Consider the following 23,117-nt stretch of genomic DNA (forward strand, 5'->3'; position numbering starts at 1 on the left):
ACCACTTGTGGATCAGGTGTTCTGCTGGTGGGGGCTGTGTTGCAGAAAGGGGCTGTGCCTTGGGGGTGGGCTGTGCGTCAGAGAGGGGGGAGTGTCTGAGGGGTGTTGGTCTGTGTGCTGGGGGGTTTTCTGGCGCTGGTGAATGTTGTGAGTCAGGGGGGCATCAGTATGAGCCTGCAGGTCAGCTGGGGGGTGGGCTGTGGTTTGGAGGGAGTGGAGTGTTTGTCAGTATCTGTGTTTGAATGGGCAGTACAGGGTGTGCATGTGTGTGTCTGTAGCTGCTCTCTCAGATCCTGTAGCTCCATGATGAAGGATCTTTCCCTGCGCTGCGTCTCCTCTTTCACAGAGGCCAGCTGGGCTCTCAGGGCCTGGTTGTCCTGCCTCAGTTCTGTGGTCTCTGCTCTCAGGGCAGCGATGGCTGTGCTGATCTCTCTGCTCTGCTGGTTCTGCTGTTCCTGCTGCTGAAGAGGGAGATATGCCTCGGAGAGCCTGGCCATAGTGAGCTCTCTGAACTCTGCAAACTCCAGCTCAAGCAAGGCCAGGGTCTCCCTCATGTGCTGGGTGTCAGATCGGGGAGAAGCGGGGGCAGCACAGGGCAGGTTAGGTACAGTGGTGGGTGTGGTTTCCTCTGAATCTGAATCCTCTCGCTCTGTGGGGAGCGTGAGGGGACACTTTTCCTTCTCTGCCTCCTCTTTCAGGGCAGGGAAGTGTTTCTCAAAAGCATCCAGGTTGGCCTCAGTAGTACTTTGTATGAGAACAGTCCCATTTGTGTAAATGTTCACATTTAGCACTATACTGTCCAAATGTTCATCTTCACAAACTGTTATTTTGCTCCCCTTTCCTATCCCTCCCTTCTGAATATGAGGGTAGTGCTTACATACAACACTGTGCCAGGCCTTGGTGTTATTTGTGAAAAAGATTAAATTGTTTTTAACCTTATTGTTTGCCTTTTCAGCAAAGTCCACATATAGGGTTTCGGGGTTGTTTCTCATAACAGTTAGTTTATGTTTCTTCTTAGCCTTTGCACTTCTCAGCTTAGGAGGGTACGGAATCTCCACAGCAGCGTGCTTGGTTACCATGGTGACAGCTCAGAAAATTGATACTTTTCAACAGCTTTAACTGCCACTCCTTCTAGCCTTGGGTTGAGCTATTGAGCTAAGCTAATGCTATCAGATCAGATTTTTTCTTTTTACTGTATTAAATATTATATTACTACTTTAATTAAAGAAAATATGTATATAGTTATCCAAATGTTCTAATTTATGACTAATGTATACAGTTTATCCCAAGGCTTACCTTTGCTTTTTATTTCCTTTAACTTTGGCTTAGCTTTGCTCCTAGCTTTCTCCTAGCTTTGTACCTTCCCTTGTTATGTCCGTATTAAAGTTATTTTCTATTCTTCTTTTGTTTTTTTTAAAATTATATTCTTCTATGTTCTTCTTCTTTTCTTTAATTCTGCTTTTTTATCGATTATATGTATTTTGTTTCACATCTAAACGCTGTATTTGTTTGATATTTTTAAGAGCTCATTCTTTAAGCAGCCACTCTCTAAGCAACACTCTCTCTCTCTCTCTAGCTGCTGTACATGGTGGTCTCTCTCTCTCTCTTTCTCTCTGTTTCCTGCTCGCGTTTCTCTCCTCCCTTTAGCCTGTACCTTCCCCCCCCCTCCCCCCCTCCCTTCTCCGTTACTCATCCCGCTGTCTCGCTATCCCGCCATCCCTTCACCCCAGCGCCCTTTCCCTCTGCAAGCGCTGCCCTCCGTCCCACCGTGACTCAGGTCAGACACGCACCCCTGGCTGTTCTCCCATAAATCTCGTACGGATGGCGGTGTGGCCTCCATGCACGCAGCGGCGGTTATGAAAGCCCATCGTAAAACACGGCGGATGCGTCGACTGCCACTGCACTGCGTACGCTTCACAGATTGGCTTCTCCCTCTTTTTTTTTGCGGCTTGGAGAGACAGAGAATCTCATGTTCTTACAATATATCACAATCGTTAGGTTTTCTTGTAGAGCTGTCGTCAGCAGTGAAGAACCGGTACGGCACAAAGTTTTTTGTAATTACAGTCCAATCAGATACGTCTGCTTGTTCTTAGCTTGGAAACACGCACCCTTCGCAAAAATGCGACTCTTGGTTATGGACCAGTGTAGGTCAGGATGACTAACCGCAATTTCGTACCCCCCTAGTGGTGATGATGGGAACAACAGGGACTAGGCTTCTGTTAGGCAAAGGGGATGCCTGGCTGGTATTTCTTGAGAATGTGCTGCGGCTTTTGCTGTCAAATCATGTGCTAGCAGCTAACAGATCCTGTATTTTTATACGCATGCCAGAATAAGACAAGCACCAGACAACTTACCCCCAAACCACTGGAGAAAGGCAGTGGGAGAGAGAGCAAGGGTGAGAGAGAGAGAGAGAGAGAGGGGGGGGTGAAAAAGGGCATCCTCTGCATTTCTGTAAGACTTTAATTTGCCGTAGAGTTGGTGTTGGGTAACTGGTGGTTAAGTTTCTAAGACAATGCTTTGGCAACAGAAGTATATACTTGTAATGCCAGTAAAGCATGAATTTAAATTTGAGGGCGAGAGAGTGTGAGAGAGACAGCGAGGGAGGGAGGGAGGGAGGGAGGGGGCGGAGAGAAAACCGCACCGACAGAGCAGACAGGCCACACTCCGACCACACGTCACTCTCATCGCGACCACAGTTGAATGACAGCGGGAAGCGTGGGCAGGCAAATGAAAAAAAAGAGGGAACATCTCACCATTCACCAGCTGACGAATCAACGGACGCTATTTGGCACTAGATTTGCTCATCAGGTTCAAATTCGACCGCAGAATAAATACAAAATACTGGTGCCGCTAGATGGCAATTAAAAAAAAAAATTTGCGATTACCATTCAGTTGTCGTGCACTAGCGGTTAGCATTAGATACAGTCGGGGCGGTGTTGCAATTGTAGCCAGGAATGTTTTCATACTTCAAAGCCCCCCGCTGGGTAGAGGTAGCAACCAGATTCATAAATTATTAGGATGGGGCTGAAGAGCTTTTTCCAGAAACAACAGCAGGAGCAGAAGCAGTCAAATGGAGACGTGCGAGATTTCGGGCAATCGGCGGTTGTGCCGCTCTGCCGGGATTGGCTCTCTCAGTTGGAGAACACTGGAGGGTTCTACGCAGTACGTCACATACAGGGATGTCCAAAGATATGCGAAAGTCTCGAAACAAAAGAGAAAACGCATTGCCTAAATCAACCAATTAAATGAAGCCTACTTGTATATCGAACTTCACATTTTGCCACAATACTCTTCTCAGCATTCCCAGGCCTTAAGCCACCGCATGAGCAAACCTAGGGCGTCCGTGGAAAGGAAAAACTCTAGGTCAACAAAGAAATGTATTGATAAAACTAGAATCTAGATGACAGAGGCATAGGTTGCCTTGCACGTGGCGAAGAGTTATAAACCATACACGAAAAATAAGAGGCAATCAGCAACCCCTTTTACGCACTGTAAATAACGATTGCATACTGTACATGCAAATGGACCGCAGAATTGAAAAAAAAAAAAAGAAGAAAGTATTCAAAATTGTGCCCACCCATGATTGCCTGGTACAGACAGAGGGCCTCTCTCTGAATTGATTTAGCTGGCTTTAATCAGGGAAGATTCCATTATATTTCCAAGGGGAGTGAGAGACCGTGGAGGGGGGGGGGGGGGTGTAATGTTGGTACTCTCATTGTAACCGGGAAATGAAAGTGGCAGGCAGCCCCACAGACAGCTGGGTAACAGCCCCACTGCACACGGGACCGTCCCACACAACACCCACTACGGGGACACGGGGAACATGCCTTTTCCTCCCTTCCAGGTGAGCAGTGTGATTTTTACACACAGAGACAGAAGGGAGAAGTATGAGACACAAGATGGGGGCTAAATTTATAGTGATGAAAGAGGAGGCAAAAAAGTCTTTTTTTATTCTATCCATCTGTATTATAGTTTTCCTCATTCCAGTTTTCTGCACGATTGCTACTGCTGGAAAAAGGTACTACAAATCCCAGAGCCACTCAGGGGTGTGCAGAGCTGTCCTCTCTGAGATATCTTCAGGTGATGAAGTGCATGTGTGTGTGTGTGTGTGCGTGTGCATGCGTGCATGTGTGTGCGTCTGTGCGAGTGCGCGTGTATGTGTGTGTGTGTGCATCTGTGCGTGTGTGTGTGTGTGTGCGTCTGTGCGTGTGCGCGTGTATGTGTGTGTGTGTGTGTGCATCTGTGCGTGTATGTGTGTGTGTGCATCTGTGTGTGGGTGTGTGTGCGTGTTTCTATGTGAAAGAGAATGAGAGAGAGGCGCAGCTAAAAAAGAAAAATAGAGATTAGAAAAACCAGACACAGAGGGCTGTGGGGGGTGGGGTGGGGTGGGGGGGCACTGCATGAGGCCCATCACAATGTCAACAGCCCCCCCCCTCCCCTCCCCTCCCCTCCCCTCCCCTCCCTTCCCCTCAATTAGACTGCAGAGCAACATGTGACCACACAGAAACAGAGGAAGAATGAAAGATGGAGAGAAAGGATGAGAGAAGTGTGAATGTGGGCTATGAAAGAGAGAAGGAGATGAAGAGAGGGAGGGTAAGAGAGAGAGACAGAGAGAGAGAGAGAGAGAGGGAGACAGAAGAAAATGAAGGCTAAGATGAGAAAGAGAGGCCTTCCACAAGGATGGAGCAATTGATGGAACAATAGAGTGAGACTGACAGAGGGAAATGGGAGAGAGAGCGAGAGAGACTAAAGAGACTGACATAAGCAGAGATGGGCGGGGGGGGGGGCAGAGATCGGGGGGGGCAGAGATGGAGAGGGAGACAGAGATTGACAGCCCATGGTCTCCGGGACACATGAATAAAACAGCACAGTGTGTGTCACCTCTGCCAGCCAGAACGTCTCTATAATCAAGCCGAGAGAGAGAGAGGGAGGGAGGGAGGGAGGGAGGGAGAGGGGGCAGAGAGACAGCGAGAGATGGAATTTAGGGATGGAGAGAGATGGAGGGAGAGAGAGATGGAAAGGGAAGGAGATGGAGGAAAGATAGAGAGATACGGAGGGATGAAGGGATGCAGAAACGGTTCTGAAAGAGTCGATCACGGTGAATGAAGAGCGAGCGCCGTCTTCCTTTGGGCCTCCCGCCCGTTTTCCTTGTGGAACAGCACAGCATTAAACCAGACGCAGCGTACGAGACACGCGTGACGCAGCACACGCGTGTGCTACACATCTGTAACACGTACGCGAGCAGGCAGGTGCCTCCCCCTCTGCGCTTGTACTCTGGCCCATGTAACACGTACGCGAACACGCACGAGCCCTTCTCCCCAAATCGGTCATGGCGTGTAAAGTGTCACGTGTGTGCATTTCGTGTCCCGCCCGTCCTGTTCGTTTTGGCTGTGACATGCGTGCGGGACGTAAAAACAGGCACGTGCACACGTCTGTTCCTCGCTCTCTCTCTCTCTCTCTCCTCCCGTTCGCTGGCCTTAGCATCATGTAGCTGACATCTTTCATCCAAGACCAAGGCTTCAAGAGCATAAACATCCAATCTGCCATATTACGGGGGAAGGGGGGGGGGGGACCCTCCACCACATCCACTCCACACAGAAAGGCCAGTTTCCCAATACAACAAAATAGGGCAGTTCCTTATTTACTTAAGTGCTGGGCTCAGATCCAAGAAAAACCACTGGGAGTTTGAGACGGAGAGGGGGGGGGGGGGGGGAGACTGGGGTGGGGGGGATTGGGTAGGCCTGCTGGGAGCACTATGGGTGTACCACCAGCACATTTTCGGACCACGGGTACTCTGTCATTCAGGACAGGAGACAAACACGGAGCTGTGTGTGTGTGTGTGTGTGTGTGTGTGAGAGAGAGAGAGAGACGGAGGTAGAGATAGAGAAGAAAGGGAGATAGATATAAAGAGACAGAGAAGGAGAGAGAGAGAGAGAGAGAAAGAGAAAGAAAGAAAATACCCACGACACAATGAGGGACCCCTTTTGTGAGAAACGTCCTTGCCATTCTCAACGCAGCTGCGGCAAGGTTGCGGAACGGGAAAGATTCTTTTCACAAACAATTAAAATAATATCAGCAGGCTCTGAATGATGTAGAATTAATCGAGGCATTCCGTTGTTGATGGAGAAACGATTTGTAAGGCAACACTGCCCCCCTCTGGATGTGACGTGTACTGTGAACATATTTTGTACATTGTTCCTAAATGACGTCCAAACTATATTAAATCAGTAGATGGCCACACACAACAATTGAAATGCATGCTATGCTACCACATCCAGGGTTAAAGGGGTAGTTCACCCCTTTTAATCGTTTTAAAACGTTGTTTCCGCATTGCTTTAACAACGTTGACACGACGCCCCAGAATACTCGGGTTCTTCGGATGAGACAGGATGTGCGCAGTTAGCGTACTTCAGTAGCGAGTAGCTTTCAGTGGAATCACGCACAACTGGATCTGTGGATGTTTGAGAGTAACCGCGTCACTATATTTGCAAAGAGACGCTGCTGTTGAGTTTTTTTTAATGTAAAATTTTGCTGCAGTGAGCACCATAAGTGTTGGCCCCGTTGAGGTCCATCCTATCAGGGTGAGCTGTAGAGGATATCCAGAGAACTCATCAAATCTCAGCGAAACTCTGGATGGAGAGCACTCGGGGTAAGTGGAAAGATTTATTTTATTTTTGGGTGAACTGCCTCTCTAAGCTGGCAAAGACTTTACCGCCGCTACATCTAAAATTTCCAGTGGCATTCAGTTTACCTGTACTAATTACTAATATGAATGTGCCAATATTAATTTACCAATATCGGTAATACTTATTACTTCCAAATTCCCTGTTCCAGGTTCCAGAACAGCTCCTACATTATCTATTAAGAGAGAAAGCCATTTCACTGAAGAAATTCAGATCAAAGTACTTTGCACAAGGGGCACAGTACTCCATTTGGGATTTAAACTTGCAACCCCAAAGGTTAGAATCCCAGTTCCGAACCCACAACTCTGCACGGCCACCGCAGACTTGCCCGCAGACGTCCCCCTTCTCTTCTCTTCCGGTCACGTCTGTCCTTCATGTCTAAAACTGAAACTCCCACCTCCTCAGTGTCCTCCCAGCATGCATTTCCACCTCACCTGATGCAACAACTCACCTATAACTCACCTATGTGAGACGCGGGGTCGCACTGAAACCATGGAAACGGCGGCGCTTGGGTGTGCCGTCGCAAATCCTCGCCTACGCCCGTCTCACAACCGTTTTCGTCGTGGTAACCAGTCGCATTTTTGTTGGCCAACGTTTCGGTTTTTTCTTCACTTGGTGAAGTTGTCGACCAACTCTTTCGCAAGCCACTTAGACTACCAAAGATTCACATTTTACAAGTTCCGCTATAATCGAAGCATTCAAGTTTTACAAAAACAAAAAAAACAAAAAACAAGGCTGACCAGTCAGGTAATCCAAGAATGCGCTATGCTTTTAAACTAGCTGGGAGCTCTTGTGCTAACGTAGATCAGTAACTATGACGACAGACATGCTGAACATAGCAAACGCACCTCGCGTTCAGTTCAGCTGCCGGTACCCTACCTCTCAACAAAACGTCAGGAGCATATTAGCATAAACATAAACCTACGCGCAGACACAACTTGACCTTCATTGATTTTATTTTGTAAGGCACAATAAATATTCCTTACTGCTGAAAATTTTCTTTCATTTATAGTAAATGCTTTTTTTTTTTTTTTTTTTTTTTAAACTCCCCCTTCCCCCCGCCCAACACCCCTTTCTTTAAAATGATAGTTATAAGTATTGATTTTCATAACACAAAACAACGTTTCTGGTCAAAGCACACACTTAAGGTTTTACATACATCACAAAATAAGAATTAAAAAAAGACCTTTTACAAAGCTCCAGCAGGTTACAATCCATCACACCTTTGTGGGGAGGCAGATAAAAGGGGCGGGGCGGGGCAGGGCGTGGCGGGGCGGGGCAGGGCGGGGCATCTCGCAGGTGTTTCGGGGTCCCAGTGCGGTCACTCTTCTGGTGGCAGGTGAGTACTTTGGAACACTACGCCAAAAACGTCCAGGACAGACACACAGGATGCAGCTGTACACACTTAAGGTCTTTTTATTCTATGTATATATCAGATACATAAACCGTGTACATGATCGACCCTTCACAAAAACACATACATACCATTCATTTGTCTGAATCTTAGTCCTCAGTGTTCCTTGTTTATTTCTCCAGATACCTTTCTTTTTAATAACATTTTTTCTTGTTTTGTATGGGTAATGTTTAAGCCCCAGTGCATTGAACATAGCCTTACAAAAAAATAAAAAATAAAAGTTGAAAAAAGTTAATTTCGGTAAGAATGAGCCGGTTTCAGATGGAGTCCAGATCAATGCCTGACTTCTCGGTTAAGGAGCTTTCCACTTACAGGTCATGTGTCTGGGCACCGATTTGGACACACACACACACACACACACAGACACGCACGCAGACACACACGCACCCACACCCAAAAACAGAAACCAAACTCTGGGCTGAGGTTGTATTAAAATCATTTCCAACATCAAATTGTGATTTGGGATGTTTCTCGTAGCCATTTTGTGGTACACCATCATATATATTAGAACCAGACCATGGTTAAACAGACTCTATCGCAGTATCAAATAACGTAATCCGCTAAAAGCATAGAAAATGCCCGACTATAAGTTTTATAGGTGAAATGTTATCATTAAATGTAACTATAAACAAGAGGAAATATTTTATCCAATTATACTTGTATACATGCCTATGGACAACAGAAAAACATAGGCAAAGTATAATTCTGTGGGACAATAAAAGCATTTGGTTGAATGCTGAAGAGTTTCAGCAACAGTTCCATGGAAAACCATCTCCTAAAACGGCATTTTTGTCAAAGTAAATCTCGAGCTGGTTTGTGTGTGAAGTGCAGTAGACTGCCCTCTACTGTTTAAGAAGAGAACTGCACCACCTATGCCCCATTCACACAAACGGAGCCCTTGCGAGACGGGAGAACGTGGGGATAAAAAAGGGGAGGAACCGTATTCCGAATTCCACGACATTATCTCAGTTAAGATGTCACAATAATCTCACAAGCAACTTGACTCGTCGGTTCAACAATAGGCTTTTTCTCAGGCAAAAAAAAGGCCCTGTACGAACACAATCTGCTGAAGGTAATATCTGTCACTTCACAGCAAATCGGCCGGCATCTGCGTCAATTTGTCTACGTAAGCCTTACCCTGTCCGCGCACCACACAACAGAGAATGACAGCACACGAAGAAGAAACAAAGGAGAGTTTCGAAAAGGTGCTCTTCTTAAAATAATTTTAGATAATATATATTTAAGTATTTCGCCTGTGTCATAATAGAATTTTTTTTTTCATTTCTATGGTTACCCACTACGAGCAGCACTAAAAAAAAAAGGGTTTTTACTACACAAGAGCTCAGCCTCACACCTCACGCTCCGGGTGAATCCCCTCCCTCCAATAAACTTGCGGTGCAGTTGCCGGGGTTACGGCAGATGTGAGCCGGTGACTGAAGTCAGTTTTCATGCATCACTTTTCACTTAACGAGCAGGTCTGCCTAGCGTTTGTAAAAAAGCACTCGTCTTTGCCTACGGTAAAGCAACACAATCTAATATGTTTCATTTTACAACAACAACAACAAAAAAAACAAAAAAAAAACAACGAAAAACGAAAAGAGAAAAGAATAATAAAATGAGGAAAGCGGGTTAGATAGAACAGAGGCCGGGGTCGGGTTTTACCGCGTTATCTGCTTGAGTAGAGAAAGATAAATCTTGGGGTTTATCTGTTGAGGACTCTTGACTGGGGGGGGTCCCCACTTCTGTTTTTTAAAGAGGAAGTTCAGCTTTCAGCAATTTGGGCACGAGGGTGATGTGGAAGTTTCGGGGACAGAATGGGGGAGCCAATGAAATGAAGCAAACGGGAAGAAAAGCAAATTTGGAGAGGGAGGGAGGAGTAGGCGATTAAAATATTTAGGTCACACAAGCAGGTGGATATGATTACATATATATACACATACATATGTATGTATACATGTATGTACATACATACATACACATATGTTTGTTATATATATATATATAAACTGTATATATAAACCAATCGAAACAGAATAAACCCACTAAACTGGATATAAACGGGAACATAAAATAAGAGGAAGTGATGAAGGAGAGAGAGAGAGAAAGGAAGAGGGAGAGAGGAGAGACGAGAAACAGAAGAGGAGGCGAGAGATCAGCAGGTGCCGAGGAGCAGCCTGAGCCCCACGTTTGGCCCGGGGGAGGGACGGCAGGGGCGGCGCGAGGGCGGGGCTAGTCGACTTGTCGCCGTCCCGTCCGTGCTCGCCCCCGCTGCGCGCCTCTCCCTGGCCGGTGGGCCTGCGAGGCAGGATGCGGAGGGAGAAGGCCGGGCTGGAGGTGACCGCGGCAGGTGGCGGAGTCGGCCCGGGAGGGCGTCATGGCGGGCCGCCCCTGGGCTGGGACAGCTGGTGAGCCTGGAGCTGCTGCTGTGGAACACACACCCACAGCTCGAGTGTGCCACCCCGCGCAGACGGCGCGACACACCACAGCTCACTGAACACATGCATACACACTGCTAACGCACACACACAGTCACAGCTCAGTACACACACGCACACTGCTAACACACACACACACTCACACTCACACTCACACACACACGCGCACACACGCGCACACACACCTACAGCTCACTGAACACACGCATACACACTGCTAACACACAGACAGACACACACTGCTAACGCACACACACAGGCACACTGCTAACACACAGACACACACACACCTACAGCTCACTGAACACACGCACACACACTGCTAACACACACACACAGTCACATCTCAGAACACACAAACACTGCTAACACAGAGACACACACACACACACACACACACACACACACATATAGCTAATTAGACGCACACACACACTCACACTCAGCACTGTGGCCGCCGGGAACGAGCAGCCTACCCGGATGATGGAATTCATCTCTGGCGGGGTGACCTGCTTGGCCCGCTCAATGGCCCCCAAAACCTGCTGCTGATGCTGAGAGAGAGAGAGAGGAAGAGAGAGCAGGAGGGAGGGGGAGGGAGAGAGAGAGAGAGAGAGAGTTTGAGTTTATTTTACACCATTTATTTTACACCAGTAACCACAGTTACAATACCCAGTCAATACATCTCAGCCCTTTTTTTCCTTTTTATGTCATAACAACCAGAATCACAGGTCAGTACAAATTAAAAATGACTATTAAGAAGTCAACTGCCCATCATTGGCAACCTGGCAAAGAAGACCACCCACCCCCACCCCACACACACACACATACACACCATGGTGCACAGAACCCTGGAACATTGTTAATTACAATCCTACACACAAATTAAATCATTATCTGTGCTGCCATCAAGGCCCCTTAAGCACGCTTCCCAGATCAGCGGAACCAGCCCCAAGAAGGCTGCTCCTTCCTGGTCTTCCAAATGCATAATAATTCAGCCAAGCCGGACAAGTAATGCAAAAGAGAGAGAGAGAGAGAGAGAGAGACAGAGAGAAAAAGAAAGAGAATGAAAAGAGCAGAATGGAGAGAGAGAGAGAGACAAAGGAGAGGAGATGAGAGAAAGAAATGAAAAGAGCAGAATGGAGAGAGAGGAGAGAGACACAGACAGAGAGAGAGAGAGACAGAGGATGTGTATGAGAAAGAAAAAATGAAAAGATCAGAATGAGAGAGAGAGAGAGAGCAGAAAAATCAATATCTGGCTCTTTCCATTCAGTCTTGCATATTGATTATGAATCGACTACATTATTACTAAGTTGGCTATCACGTCCCTGCAGAGTCATTAACCCTAGTTTTAGTCTAACGGGCCGGTCAGAAATCAACGGAAGCAGTGCAGGGGCTGGGGGGGGACAGGTCGGCCGGGGGGGTCGGGTCCTACCTCCTGTGACAGGTAAGGGAGCACCTGAGCGCAGATTCCGTTTAATCTCTTGACGATCTCGGCCTACAGAGCAAGGAGAGAAGATGGCAGCAGTTAGCCTCACTTAGACCCCTCAGTGACACACAGGGAGACCAGAGAGACAGAGGTGTACATGATTCACACACACACACACACACACGCACGCACACGCACACGCCGCACGCCACACACGCACGACCACACGCCGCGCGCACACGCCGCACACGCCGCACCCACACACGCCACACACACCGCCGCACACACGCGCACACAGCGCACGCGCAGCACGCCAGCCGCCCGCACACCCACACGCACACACACACACGCACGCACACAACTCAGTATCCACAGCTCTCTCTCACACACACACACACACACGCACACACACCCGCACGCACACACGCACGCACAAACAGACAAACAGACACACGCACACACAGCTCAGTGCCAACGGCTCTCACACACACACACACACACACACAAAGAGGGGAAATTCTACTCCTTTTCCATCTGATATGGTGAAGCCAAAAATAAATAATGACAGAAACAATAATGCATTATAATAATAGCATTCTAAATACTCTCAAGACCATGTGGTAAAGATTCACCCCTCATTGAGACTGTTTTCCCACCATTAAGTCCACCTCCCTTCCTTCTCTTTCACACTGTTTCTCCCTCCCTCCCTCTCTCTCTCTCTCTCTCTCTCTCACTGTCTCTCCCTCCACCTCTTTCCCTCTCTCTCACTGTTTCTCTCTCTCTCTCTCTCTCTCCACCTCTTTCCCTCTCTCACTGTTTCCCCCTCCCTCTCTCTCTCTCACTGTCTCCCTCCATCTCTCTCTCTCTGCTGTTCTCTCTCTCTCTCTCTCTCTCTCTCTCTCTGCTGTTCTCTCTCTCTCTCTCTCTCTCTCTGTCTGCTGTTCTGCAGACTGAGTGCCATTTCTGCATGAGAATCATCTGCGCTCTGCAGCTCAATTAAGGGCTGGGTACTTTCAGCAGATCTTCCTGCACAGTACCCACATGGGTCCCACCACTCACACAGACACACACACTCACACAGACACCACACCACACCGCATACCACCACCACGACACCACACACACACACACTCACACAACACCACCACACACACGCACACACACAGACACACACACTCACTCACCACACACACGCACACACAACACACACACGCCACGCACACCACACACACACACACACACACAGACACACAGCACACACACACGCACGCTCACGCACGCACGCACGCACCCACACACACACGCACACGCACACGCACTCGCACAGACACACACACACACACACACGCACAGACACACGCACACATGCACACTCAGGCACACACGCACGTATACACACACACTACACGCGCATGCATGCATGCACGCACGCACCCACACACACACACACACACGGGCGCTCACGCACACACACGCACACACACACGCACGTATACACACACATGCGCACAAGCACATGTACACTACACACGCACGCGCACATACACACACGCACAAGTATACACACACACACACACACACGCGCGCACGGACACACACATACGCACTACACACGCAACCGCACACACTCAGGTGCACACACAGAGACACACACACGCGCCACATACAGGATATTACCAGGAAACTGTCATGACCGAGAGAGAGAGAGAAAGAAAGATGGAGGAGGCATTAGGCGGGTGGAGGAGGAGCTGGCGCAGCTGGAGGGGGGAGAGGAGAGCGGTAACACGGGGAAAAGCACAATAACCTCGGCACACTATCTCCCCGGCACAATGCCGCACTAAATTAGGGGTCTCGCCTCCAAAGGAGGAAGAAAGGACAGCCTGGGGGGGGGGGGGGGGGGGGGGGTGGAGGGGGGTGGAGATTGAGAGCTGCAGCTGGGCCGGGGGGGAAACACAAAATAATCACATTAATTTCCCGCTACATTCAATAGCACAATTTACACTCCTCCCTCTCCCTCCCTCTCTCTCTTCCTCCGTCAGTATCATGCTCTTCTGCTCGCAGCGCCCTCTCTCCCACACACACACAGACACATACACGCACACACACACACATATATATATATATAATATACACACAGATATGGCCAAATGAACACTCGCACGCATGCGTGTGCTTGTACACACACACACACACACACACACACACACACATTTCTGATCTCTGTGTCAACATATTTCTGAAATGTCAGATAAAGGAAAGGCTGAGGGGGAGGGGTGGGGGAGGGGTGGGGTGTGGGTGGGGGTGGGGGTGGGGGTGGATGGTACAGTGGGCCGGCGGGAGCAGCTGAACGTGACTTGGGTTCCTCTCACGGTTTCTGGCGTTTAGCGTTTCGCGTTCCCGCTAGAGCCTCCAGGCTGGGACGGACCGCCCGATCTCCGGCGCCGCCCCCCTCCGGCCTGAGCAGCTCCGGGACACGTACACGCCTCGTACGCCCCCGGCTGCTCTGGACACCGCCCGCTCCAGACACCCTCTGGGCCCTCACTAGCTACCCTGGACACTGCATCATCTAGAATCCAGACACCACAGGGCCCCTACTAGCCACTCTAGACTCCACTAGGTCCTCACACTAGCCCCTCTAGACATGCCTGTGTCCTCACTAGCTGCTCTACACATGCCCAGGTCCTAACTAGTTGCTCTATACATGCCCAGGTCCTCACTAGCTGCTCTATACATGCCTGTGTCCTCACTAGCTGCTCTATACATGCCTGTGTCCTCACTAGCTGCTCTATACATGCCCAGGTCCTCACTAACTGCTCTATACATGCCCAGGTCCTCATTAGCCACTCTAGACAAGCCTAGGTCCTCACTAGCTGCTCTATAAATGCCCAGGTCCTCATTAGCCACTCTAGACAAGCCTAGGTCCTCACTAGCCACTCTAGACATGCCTAGGTCCTCACTAGCCACTCTAGAAATGCCTAGGTCCTCACTAGCCACTCTAGACATGCCTAGGTCCTCACTAGCCACTCCATACTCCATTAGGTCCTCACTAGCCACTCTAGAAATGCCTAGGTCCTCACTAGCCACTCTAGAAATGCCTAGGTCCTCACTAGCCACTCCATACTCCATTAGGTCCTCACTAGCCACTCCAGACATGCCTAGGTCCTCACTAGCCACTCTAGTATGCAGAGAATACTTTTCACAATCTGCAAATTATGGCAAAATCATGGCAAATTCTCATTTATATTTTCCAAAACAATCTTTTGCGGTGAAAAAAACCCAAAAATCTTTAAAATGTAAAATGACTCACCTGTTTGTGCATTTCAATGTTCAGCCCATAGGACATCTCATAGTACTGTGGACAGAAATGAATAAAATGAGGTAAGAGCTTGCACTTCAGATATAGTTGCCCCTGTTGTCGTTGAGGAATGTAAAGTTACGGTAAAAATAAGTGGAACATAAATGTTGATTGTGTTCTTGCTCCATGCGCACACATTATACAGTGGAAAACGTAACATTTTGTGATGCTTTCATGCACTTTTTAATGCATTATCACAGGTTTGGATGCTGTTTGCAGCTGATTGCATGGCATCGTTCTAGCCTGACCTCTTTTGTGAAACAGATTTTCATCTCAGTGAGAATTAACTTTAATGAAATAAATAAAATTGAGAACCTGCGTCATGGACAGCGGTTTATATATGTATGAGTGTCTCCTGAAAGTGGCCTGTGGGTGTGAGGGAGTGAGAGTGATGGAAGGGTGGTGCTGGCCTCTTATATTACCGGCCTAGATGAGTGCCCCCCCCCCCCGACCCCCCCGCCTCCTCCCCTCCCCACACACACACACACAGACACATGCACATGCACACAAGCGTGCACACACACACACAGACAAAAAACACACACACATACACATGCACACACGCACATACACATGCACACACACACACACACACAGACACATGCATGCACACACACTCGCACTCACACACACATACTCGCACTCGCACTCACACGCACATGCACACAAGCATGCGCACACACACACACAGATAAAAAACACACACACATACACATGCACACACGCACACAGACACGCACGCACGCACAAACAAAAAAAACACACGCACACACACACGTCATGGCTCTGAAACAAGCAGCCGATTTTAGCATGCGGGGGGGGGGGGCAGGAACGAGGCCAGGGGCCGAGGCGCGCCTCCCTAAACCAATTACAGCTCCTGAGAGCGGGCGGGCGGGCGGAAAAGCACGCAACCCGATAGCCAATTAGAGCGGAGGCAGCGCCGGCGGCGCGCGTGTTGGCCTCCCTGGGCTCTGCGGTCGCGGCGGCAAGCCAGGTCAGAGGACATCATTGCAATTCCCGACGGGACATTCAGGATCAGGAGGCTTCGGACACGGAGGATCGAGACCAGGGGTTGACCGACGGGATCATTAGCCAGGGGTCAACGGCGGTCATCCAGGGATATCAGACCGGCGGGCTACCAGGGATATCAGAAGGACCGGGATCAATTAGCCAGGGGATATCAGACACGACCGGGATCAATTAGCCAGGGGATATCAGACACGGACCGGGAAATCAGATATAGCACGGGGATCTACTATCAGACACGGACCGGGATCAATTAGCCAGGGGATATCAGACACGGACCGGGATCAATTAGCCAGGGGATATCAGACACGGACCGGGATCAATTAGCCAGGGGATATCAGACACGGACCGGGATCAATTAGCCAGGGGATATCAGACACGGACGGCCCACGAGTTTACAGGTGGGCCGGGATCAATTAGCCAGGGGATATCAGACACGGCCGGGATCAATTAGCCAGGGGATATCAGACACGGACCGGGATCAATTAGCCAGGGATATCAGACACGGACCGGGATCAATTAGCCAGGGATATCAGACCCACGGACCGGGATCAATTACAGGGGATATCAGACACGGACCGGTAAGCAGGGTCATTAGCCGGGGCATACAGACACGGAGAGTAATTAGCCAGGGGATATAGACGGGACCGGGCAGCCACAGTGAGATTACAGAGGGGGGGTGAGATAGGGGGCCAAGACAGGAACGTTGGGACAATGGGGGTGGCCAGGGCAGGGTGGGAACAGGGGGCGGGGTGTAACAGAGATCTATATCACCCTGTGTCAGGAAGTCTAGCCCCCATGGTCTTTAGCATATTCCAGCCGCCCCCCCCGGTGGACTCGCTCTGAAGCGCATTGTTCCGGAAGACTCCGGAAGGTTCCGGAAGGCTTGCCACACTCACCATGATGTAGTGACGCTGCATCTCCGACTTCTCGCTGGCCAGCTTGTCGCACTCCAGCTTCAAACTGCCGGAAAGACAAGAGCACAACCCCCCCCCATCGTTAGCCACTCCGAAACACACTGAGCGGAAAACACGTCTACACATCGCTAAACCACCATGAACTTTAAAATGAGCACCAAGACCAGCCCGGTGTGAACTTTAAAGAACCGGAACATTCACAGCACGATGAAGCGTTTGGCCTCGTGGTCTCACACACACACACACACACACCCACCCAGCAGAAGGGTGGGAGCGTAGGGTAGGGGTTAGGGAGGTTACAGGTGTAACCCCCCAGGTGTGACCCCCCCCCTGCTAGGGATCTTATCCTGAAAGGCTTCAGTAAACACACAGCTGTGTAAATGGATTACATGTGAAAGGCAGTGAGCTGTCTAAGTCGCTATGTTAAGAGGCTGTACACAGGACGTTGGGGTGGGGCGGGGGGGTGGGGCAGAGGGGGGGGGGCACTAATGCATGGATCGATCAGGCGCTCTTATGTATAACACCAGCACAACCCCACAAAGGCACACGTTGTTATTTATCTTTACTGAGGTGGGAGTCTACACCAAGGAAGCCATTTCTGTTGCAAAAAAAAAAAAACCCAGCTGATTTGAAATTCATCCCTCAGCCTCAAACCGACTCCACAGCAAAGTAAAGACTCACAGAAATGCCTAGAGTACAGTTCCCAGCCTCTCTCTCCCTTTCTCTTTCCTTCTGTCTGTCTCTCTCTCTCTCTCCCCCCTCGCACTCTCTCTTTCTGTCTCTCCCTCCCTCTCCCCCTCTCTCTTGCTCTTTATCTCCCTCCCCTGTAGGCTCAGGACTGAGATCGGTAATGAGGAAAGAATCACTGCTTTCCCAACTGAGGTCGTACCGAATAACTGCAGTTATAAATACTCGCATAAAGACCTTCGTTGGTCCCAGACCATCTCCCCATGCGCGCTCCATGGGCTCACAGACCGGCTCACAGACCATCTCCCCATGCGCGCTCCATGGGCTCACAGACCGGCTCACAGACCATCTCCCCATGCGCGCTCCATGGGCTCACAGACCATCTCCCCATGCGCGCTCTATGGGCTCACAGACCATCTCCCCATGCGCGCTCCATGGGCTCACAGACCGGCTCACAGACCATCTCCCAGTGCGCGCTCCATGGGCTCACACTGAAGTCAGCGAAACATGGACTCATTCAGGGGAGTCCAAAATCAGGTATGTCTTCACCCCTAATACACCGGCTGCCCGAGTTCCTCATCAAGACATCAGAGCACATGCACAGTGTGAGAAATAAGGGAGTTCTCTGCCCCGGGGGGGGGGGAGGGGGGTTCTTTTGGATCCAAACTAAACTGAAAGGGAGGGAAGTTTTTTGGCAGTACTGGGTTGCTATGATAGAGTGAGGGTAGCCTTTAAAAATAAGAAAAAGAAAACGGACCAACTGGCCAAAAGAATCTAGCATTGTGCCATCACAGATCTTTTATGATCCTATTTTTGAAGATTGTGGAGGTGCGTGGTTGGGAGCGTACGGATGCATGCACACGCGCGCACGCACACGCACACACACGCATGCGCTCGCACGAACGCACGCACACGCACACACGCACGCACCAGCAGCCACGCACCACGCACACACGCGACGCACGCACGCACGCAGCAGCTCCATCAGCAGCCTACCACTGACGACGCTTTGCCTAATTACTCTCTCACCTCCAGCAGGCATCAGAGTTGCCATGGAAACCACCTCCCTTTGTGACACGCTACCTGAGACCAGCCCGGGCGTTGCGGGCCTGTGATTGGCTACGAGCAGCCCGGGGGCGGTGCGGGCCTGCGATTGGCTACGAGCAGCCCGGGGGCGGTGCGGGCCTGCGATTGGCTGCGAGCAGCCCGGGGGCGGTGCGGGCCTGCGATTGGCTACGAGCAGCCCGGGGGTGGTGCGGGCCTCTGATTGGCTGCGAGCAGCCCGGGGGTGCAGAGGGGGACGATTTTAAAATGACACTTTGATGGAGTCTTAGCGCCTCTCCTCCTGCCTCCAAATCGCGCCCGTTGTCATTTTTACGCTGATTTATGTGTTCCCTCGTCTGCTCGCGCATTTCAAGTGCAGCGCCTGTTCTGGAGGCTTGGCACCGGGCCCCACAGGGCTGCCTGCAGTGTCGCTCCCCTCAGAAAGCCGAACGCAGCGCTTTGCAGAGCTTCCCCAAATATCAACTGATGTCAACAACACAGCGCACGGGACGTGCTCCGAATACCGGAGGCGAGCTTTGATTTTGGGGAGGGGGGCGGGGGGGGGGGGCTTTGTTGCTCTGAGGGGGGTTAAACTGCCGCAATCTCTCCTGGGACAGTTGCTACACAGCCTCCTAGCATCTCTGATAGCTACCGCAACCACTGCTGTGAGCTGCATGCTGCTACACGTTTAACGATTAAAGCACTGAAACGAAACAAAACAAAACCACGGCGAGCGTAATGCAGCACTGTGGCAGAGGTGGTAATGCGGAATGATGGCTGGGGAATTAGCCTTGTAACTCGGAGGTTGCAGGTTTGATTCCCAGCTGGTGCTCAACCTGAATCATTTCAGTGAAAAATCCTACCGTATAAATGCTGTATGTTTTATAGTAAAAAGGAGACTGTGCAAGTTGCTCTAGAAAATTGCTCTGCTCAGAAGCATCTGTATTTAAGGAGAAAAAATTAAATAAATCACACCTCATATGACCAATGTTACACTATCACCGGAGAGCTGTCACCGTTTGTTTTATTTTTAAATAAAAAGGTCACATGACCATTCCTCTCATTTTAATAGCGAGGAGAAGACGGCGGGCGATAACGACGCCTTCCTCACGCGAGAGGAAGAGCCGCCATTGGACGGCTGAGCGGGTACCGCAACGTGTAATTACGATCAGAACCCCCCCCCCCCATATCAAACCGTCACAGCTCACGGCACCGCCGGCGGCTAGGGCGCGGCGTAGCGGCCGTAGTCACGGTAACGGGGAAGTAAAAAGGTTGCCCCTCCCGCCTCCTGCCCCCCCTGCCCCTGCCCCTGCCCCGGCACGGCACGGCACAGCTCGCCGGGCCCGAGGAACAGGCCCCGCTCGTCTCCCTCATAATTGCGTGGTGAATATTTAATACTCCTTCCACTCCGGCGGTAATGGAACGGCGAATTACCGCGAGGCCTTCGGCGGCGGCTAAAAATAAGGTGCGCGGCTCTCCGCGTGAAATATTGATGCGCGCGCGAGGATAATACTAATATTTCGTTTTTATTTCCCCGGCGCAGAAACTACGCAGAGCGAGCAGAGGTTTGCCTCGACGGAGAGTTTGGAGAGTCGTTCGGGCGCGAACGCGATTAGCCTACGAGCGGCCGGCCTCCGTCCGCTTCGCGTACAGAGCAGAGACGGCTGTTCACTTGGACGCTGACCACCGTTTCTTGTTAACCGTTTTCTTTTTGATTGGGCACTAAAAAAAAAAAAAAAAAAATGTACCCGGCTTCTGGAAAGAGAAAAGAAAAAAGAAAACGAAAACTCAAAGTTGATTAGGCTGCGTCAACTCCTAAATCCAAACCCTGAGAGGAAGGGAGGGAGGGAGACCGCGCGGCGTAGTCTTTAGGGCCAAATCCCTTACCGTCATTCCATCCCACCTCCGTCTCTGCCTCTGCTTTCCCTCTTTCTAAATAAAGTGGAGAAAACGCAGAGGGAAGGGGGGGTGGTGGGGGGGGGACTGTCCGCTCTCTCCCCCCTATTAAAAAAAACCGCAAGAGAATAATGGCGCCTTTCCCCTGTGAGGTAAGAGGCGTGCGCTAAATGTTTTATAAACCTCCCCATTACCGCCGGGCCGGCGGGCCGGCAGCTTCCGGAAGCCCCTGGGTGTCAGGTCTGTGAGCTCATACCAGGCCAGCCCACCGCGTTTACAGCCGTAAGTGACACACCCCCGCCTGCTCCGCAAAAACCTCAGGGACACAGAAAACGAGTGCGATAATAAAACAAAAAAAAGAGTAATAAATAAACAATCAGTAATAAATGTGATGCATGGAAATGTCCCGCAAACACTTATCTATCCGAAAAAGATAAAAATGCTAAAGGAAGCCATGTTTCCCAGGGTGCTATTTAAGCATGGATGTTGGCATAGAAACAGCCAACGTCTGGTTGGAGTGCTGCTGTCGACAGCCTCGAGCTCAGGAGGGAAACCAGCGGCAGTAACCTCAGTGGGTACAGGACTCATTCACAATCATACAACGGTTAGTACCGGTCGAGCAATCTGATTGGACGAGAGGCATTCCACGAGTGCTGATGTCACAGGCGTGCATATTTAATTAGATGAGGTTCTCTTTGGTTGTTAAATCACCTGTTCCAACGTACGCTCTTTGACTGATATACAGTACAGCAGCACTGGAAGTTTTTACTGTAAGCTATCATTCCGCTTTGTTTGTATAGGCCGCTGAAAAAAATGTTAGCTCATGACTGTTTACATGTCGCGTAGCAACGTTTTCTGTTAATGGAACCCTAAAGGAGCTGTGTTTGTTTGCGGAGCCGAACGAACAACAAAATCATAATCATAAATAGTTTATGGGGCAGTAGAGCTGCTGTATAAAAGCAGTATCGCCCTCGAGGTCGTGCCGTTATGCTGTACATCACCACGGCCTGCGGCCTCGTCCCCACGGCAACCCTGCTGACACACAGTACAACAGCACACCCTCCCGCGTGACACTGCTTAACCCTTTCAGGCGCAGGTTTTCTGGAATATTTTTATTTTCAAAATCCTAAGCCAGTGTTCCAGAACTCCCCTGACTTTCAGTCACCGGCAGCGATCGTGAAATCAGAACGTTCAGTGAGGAACATTCTGGCTGCCTCTAATCCGTGATGTCACTCCTCAAAGGGCCAATTAAAATCGGCAGAAATGCACGGGGGAGGAAGCGGGCGCAGCTGCGTACGCGCGGCCAGGGGGGAGACGACGGCATTAGCCGCCCGCCTACCTGTGATACTGTGCCTGAAGGAACTGGAACTCGTCCTTGATCCGATCGCAGGAGTCGGAGGTGGTGAATTTCAGCTGCTGGGACGAAGCCTGGGGGGAATCAAACAGACGAAAATACTGTCAATCGCAAGACAAGACACAATCAACAGCAGCATCGGGACATGGACGGGCACAAGGCATCAGGGACGCCAAATCCCGGTCCAGAAAGTAAAAGTCCTCCCCGGTGTTTTGCTCCAGTCACCTGGATTTGCCAATTAGCACAATTCTTCAGCCAGGAGGCAGAAGTAATTAGTGAAATCAGCTGGCTGAGTTTATTGGTTGAAGAAACACCATGACAGAACTTTTACCTGTGCTAGGCATATAGTATTCAGACTGCTTATGGTGCTTATAGTGCTGGTATTGTAATGTTAATACGCCAATGTACTCTCCCGTAAGTAACGCTAACATAATGCACCTCATACGACAGCTAGAGATCTGGGTGAGCTGCTAATTAGTAGAATCGGGCGAGCCACATTAAGGCTGAAATGAAAACCTGCAGGATGGGAGATCTCCTGGAACAGGGCTGGTCAACACTGTCTTCCAGAATGCAAACAATTTTTGAAAAAAAAAAAAAAGTCAGGATTTAAGTGTACTCCAGGCCCGACCCCTCACACCGGCTGAACGAGAGGGACGTAGACTGGAGGGACGTGTCGCTACGCCCAGATCAGGCTCTGTGAAAGGGCCTGGAGTGTGTGACACGAGCGCCGCCCTCTTACAGGAGAAACCCGCGGTGCTGAGGTGACCGGGGGGGGGGGGGGGGGGGGGGCGCTCCACACGAAAGAACACTGGAGAGAAACATCCATCAAAACACTGACGCTTTTACAGGGACCCTGCTGCTACTGAAGAGCACCGCTCTG

The 23,117-nt window shown here is 50.2% G+C and overlaps 1 protein-coding gene across 1 annotated transcript in view; it reads right to left on the reverse strand.

The window, feature by feature from the left end:
* Positions 1 to 10,469: 10,469 nt before the first annotated feature.
* The window catches only part of LOC135254083 (TLE family member 5), a 31,041-nt gene continuing 18,393 nt past the window's right edge, over positions 10,470 to 23,117 (reverse strand). Inside the window, exons 2-7 of the mRNA XM_064334034.1 lie at positions 22,223 to 22,311; positions 17,239 to 17,302; positions 15,266 to 15,310; positions 11,965 to 12,027; positions 11,009 to 11,083; positions 10,470 to 10,520 (exon numbers count right to left, since the gene is read on the reverse strand). Of these exons, the coding sequence (XP_064190104.1) occupies positions 10,470 to 10,520; positions 11,009 to 11,083; positions 11,965 to 12,027; positions 15,266 to 15,310; positions 17,239 to 17,302; positions 22,223 to 22,311 (387 nt within the window). The remainder of the gene's footprint in view (positions 10,521 to 11,008; positions 11,084 to 11,964; positions 12,028 to 15,265; positions 15,311 to 17,238; positions 17,303 to 22,222; positions 22,312 to 23,117) is intronic.

This window comes from Anguilla rostrata, chromosome 4, assembly GCF_018555375.3.
Source record: "Anguilla rostrata isolate EN2019 chromosome 4, ASM1855537v3, whole genome shotgun sequence".
In the NCBI taxonomy this organism is placed as follows: domain Eukaryota; kingdom Metazoa; phylum Chordata; class Actinopteri; order Anguilliformes; family Anguillidae; genus Anguilla; species Anguilla rostrata.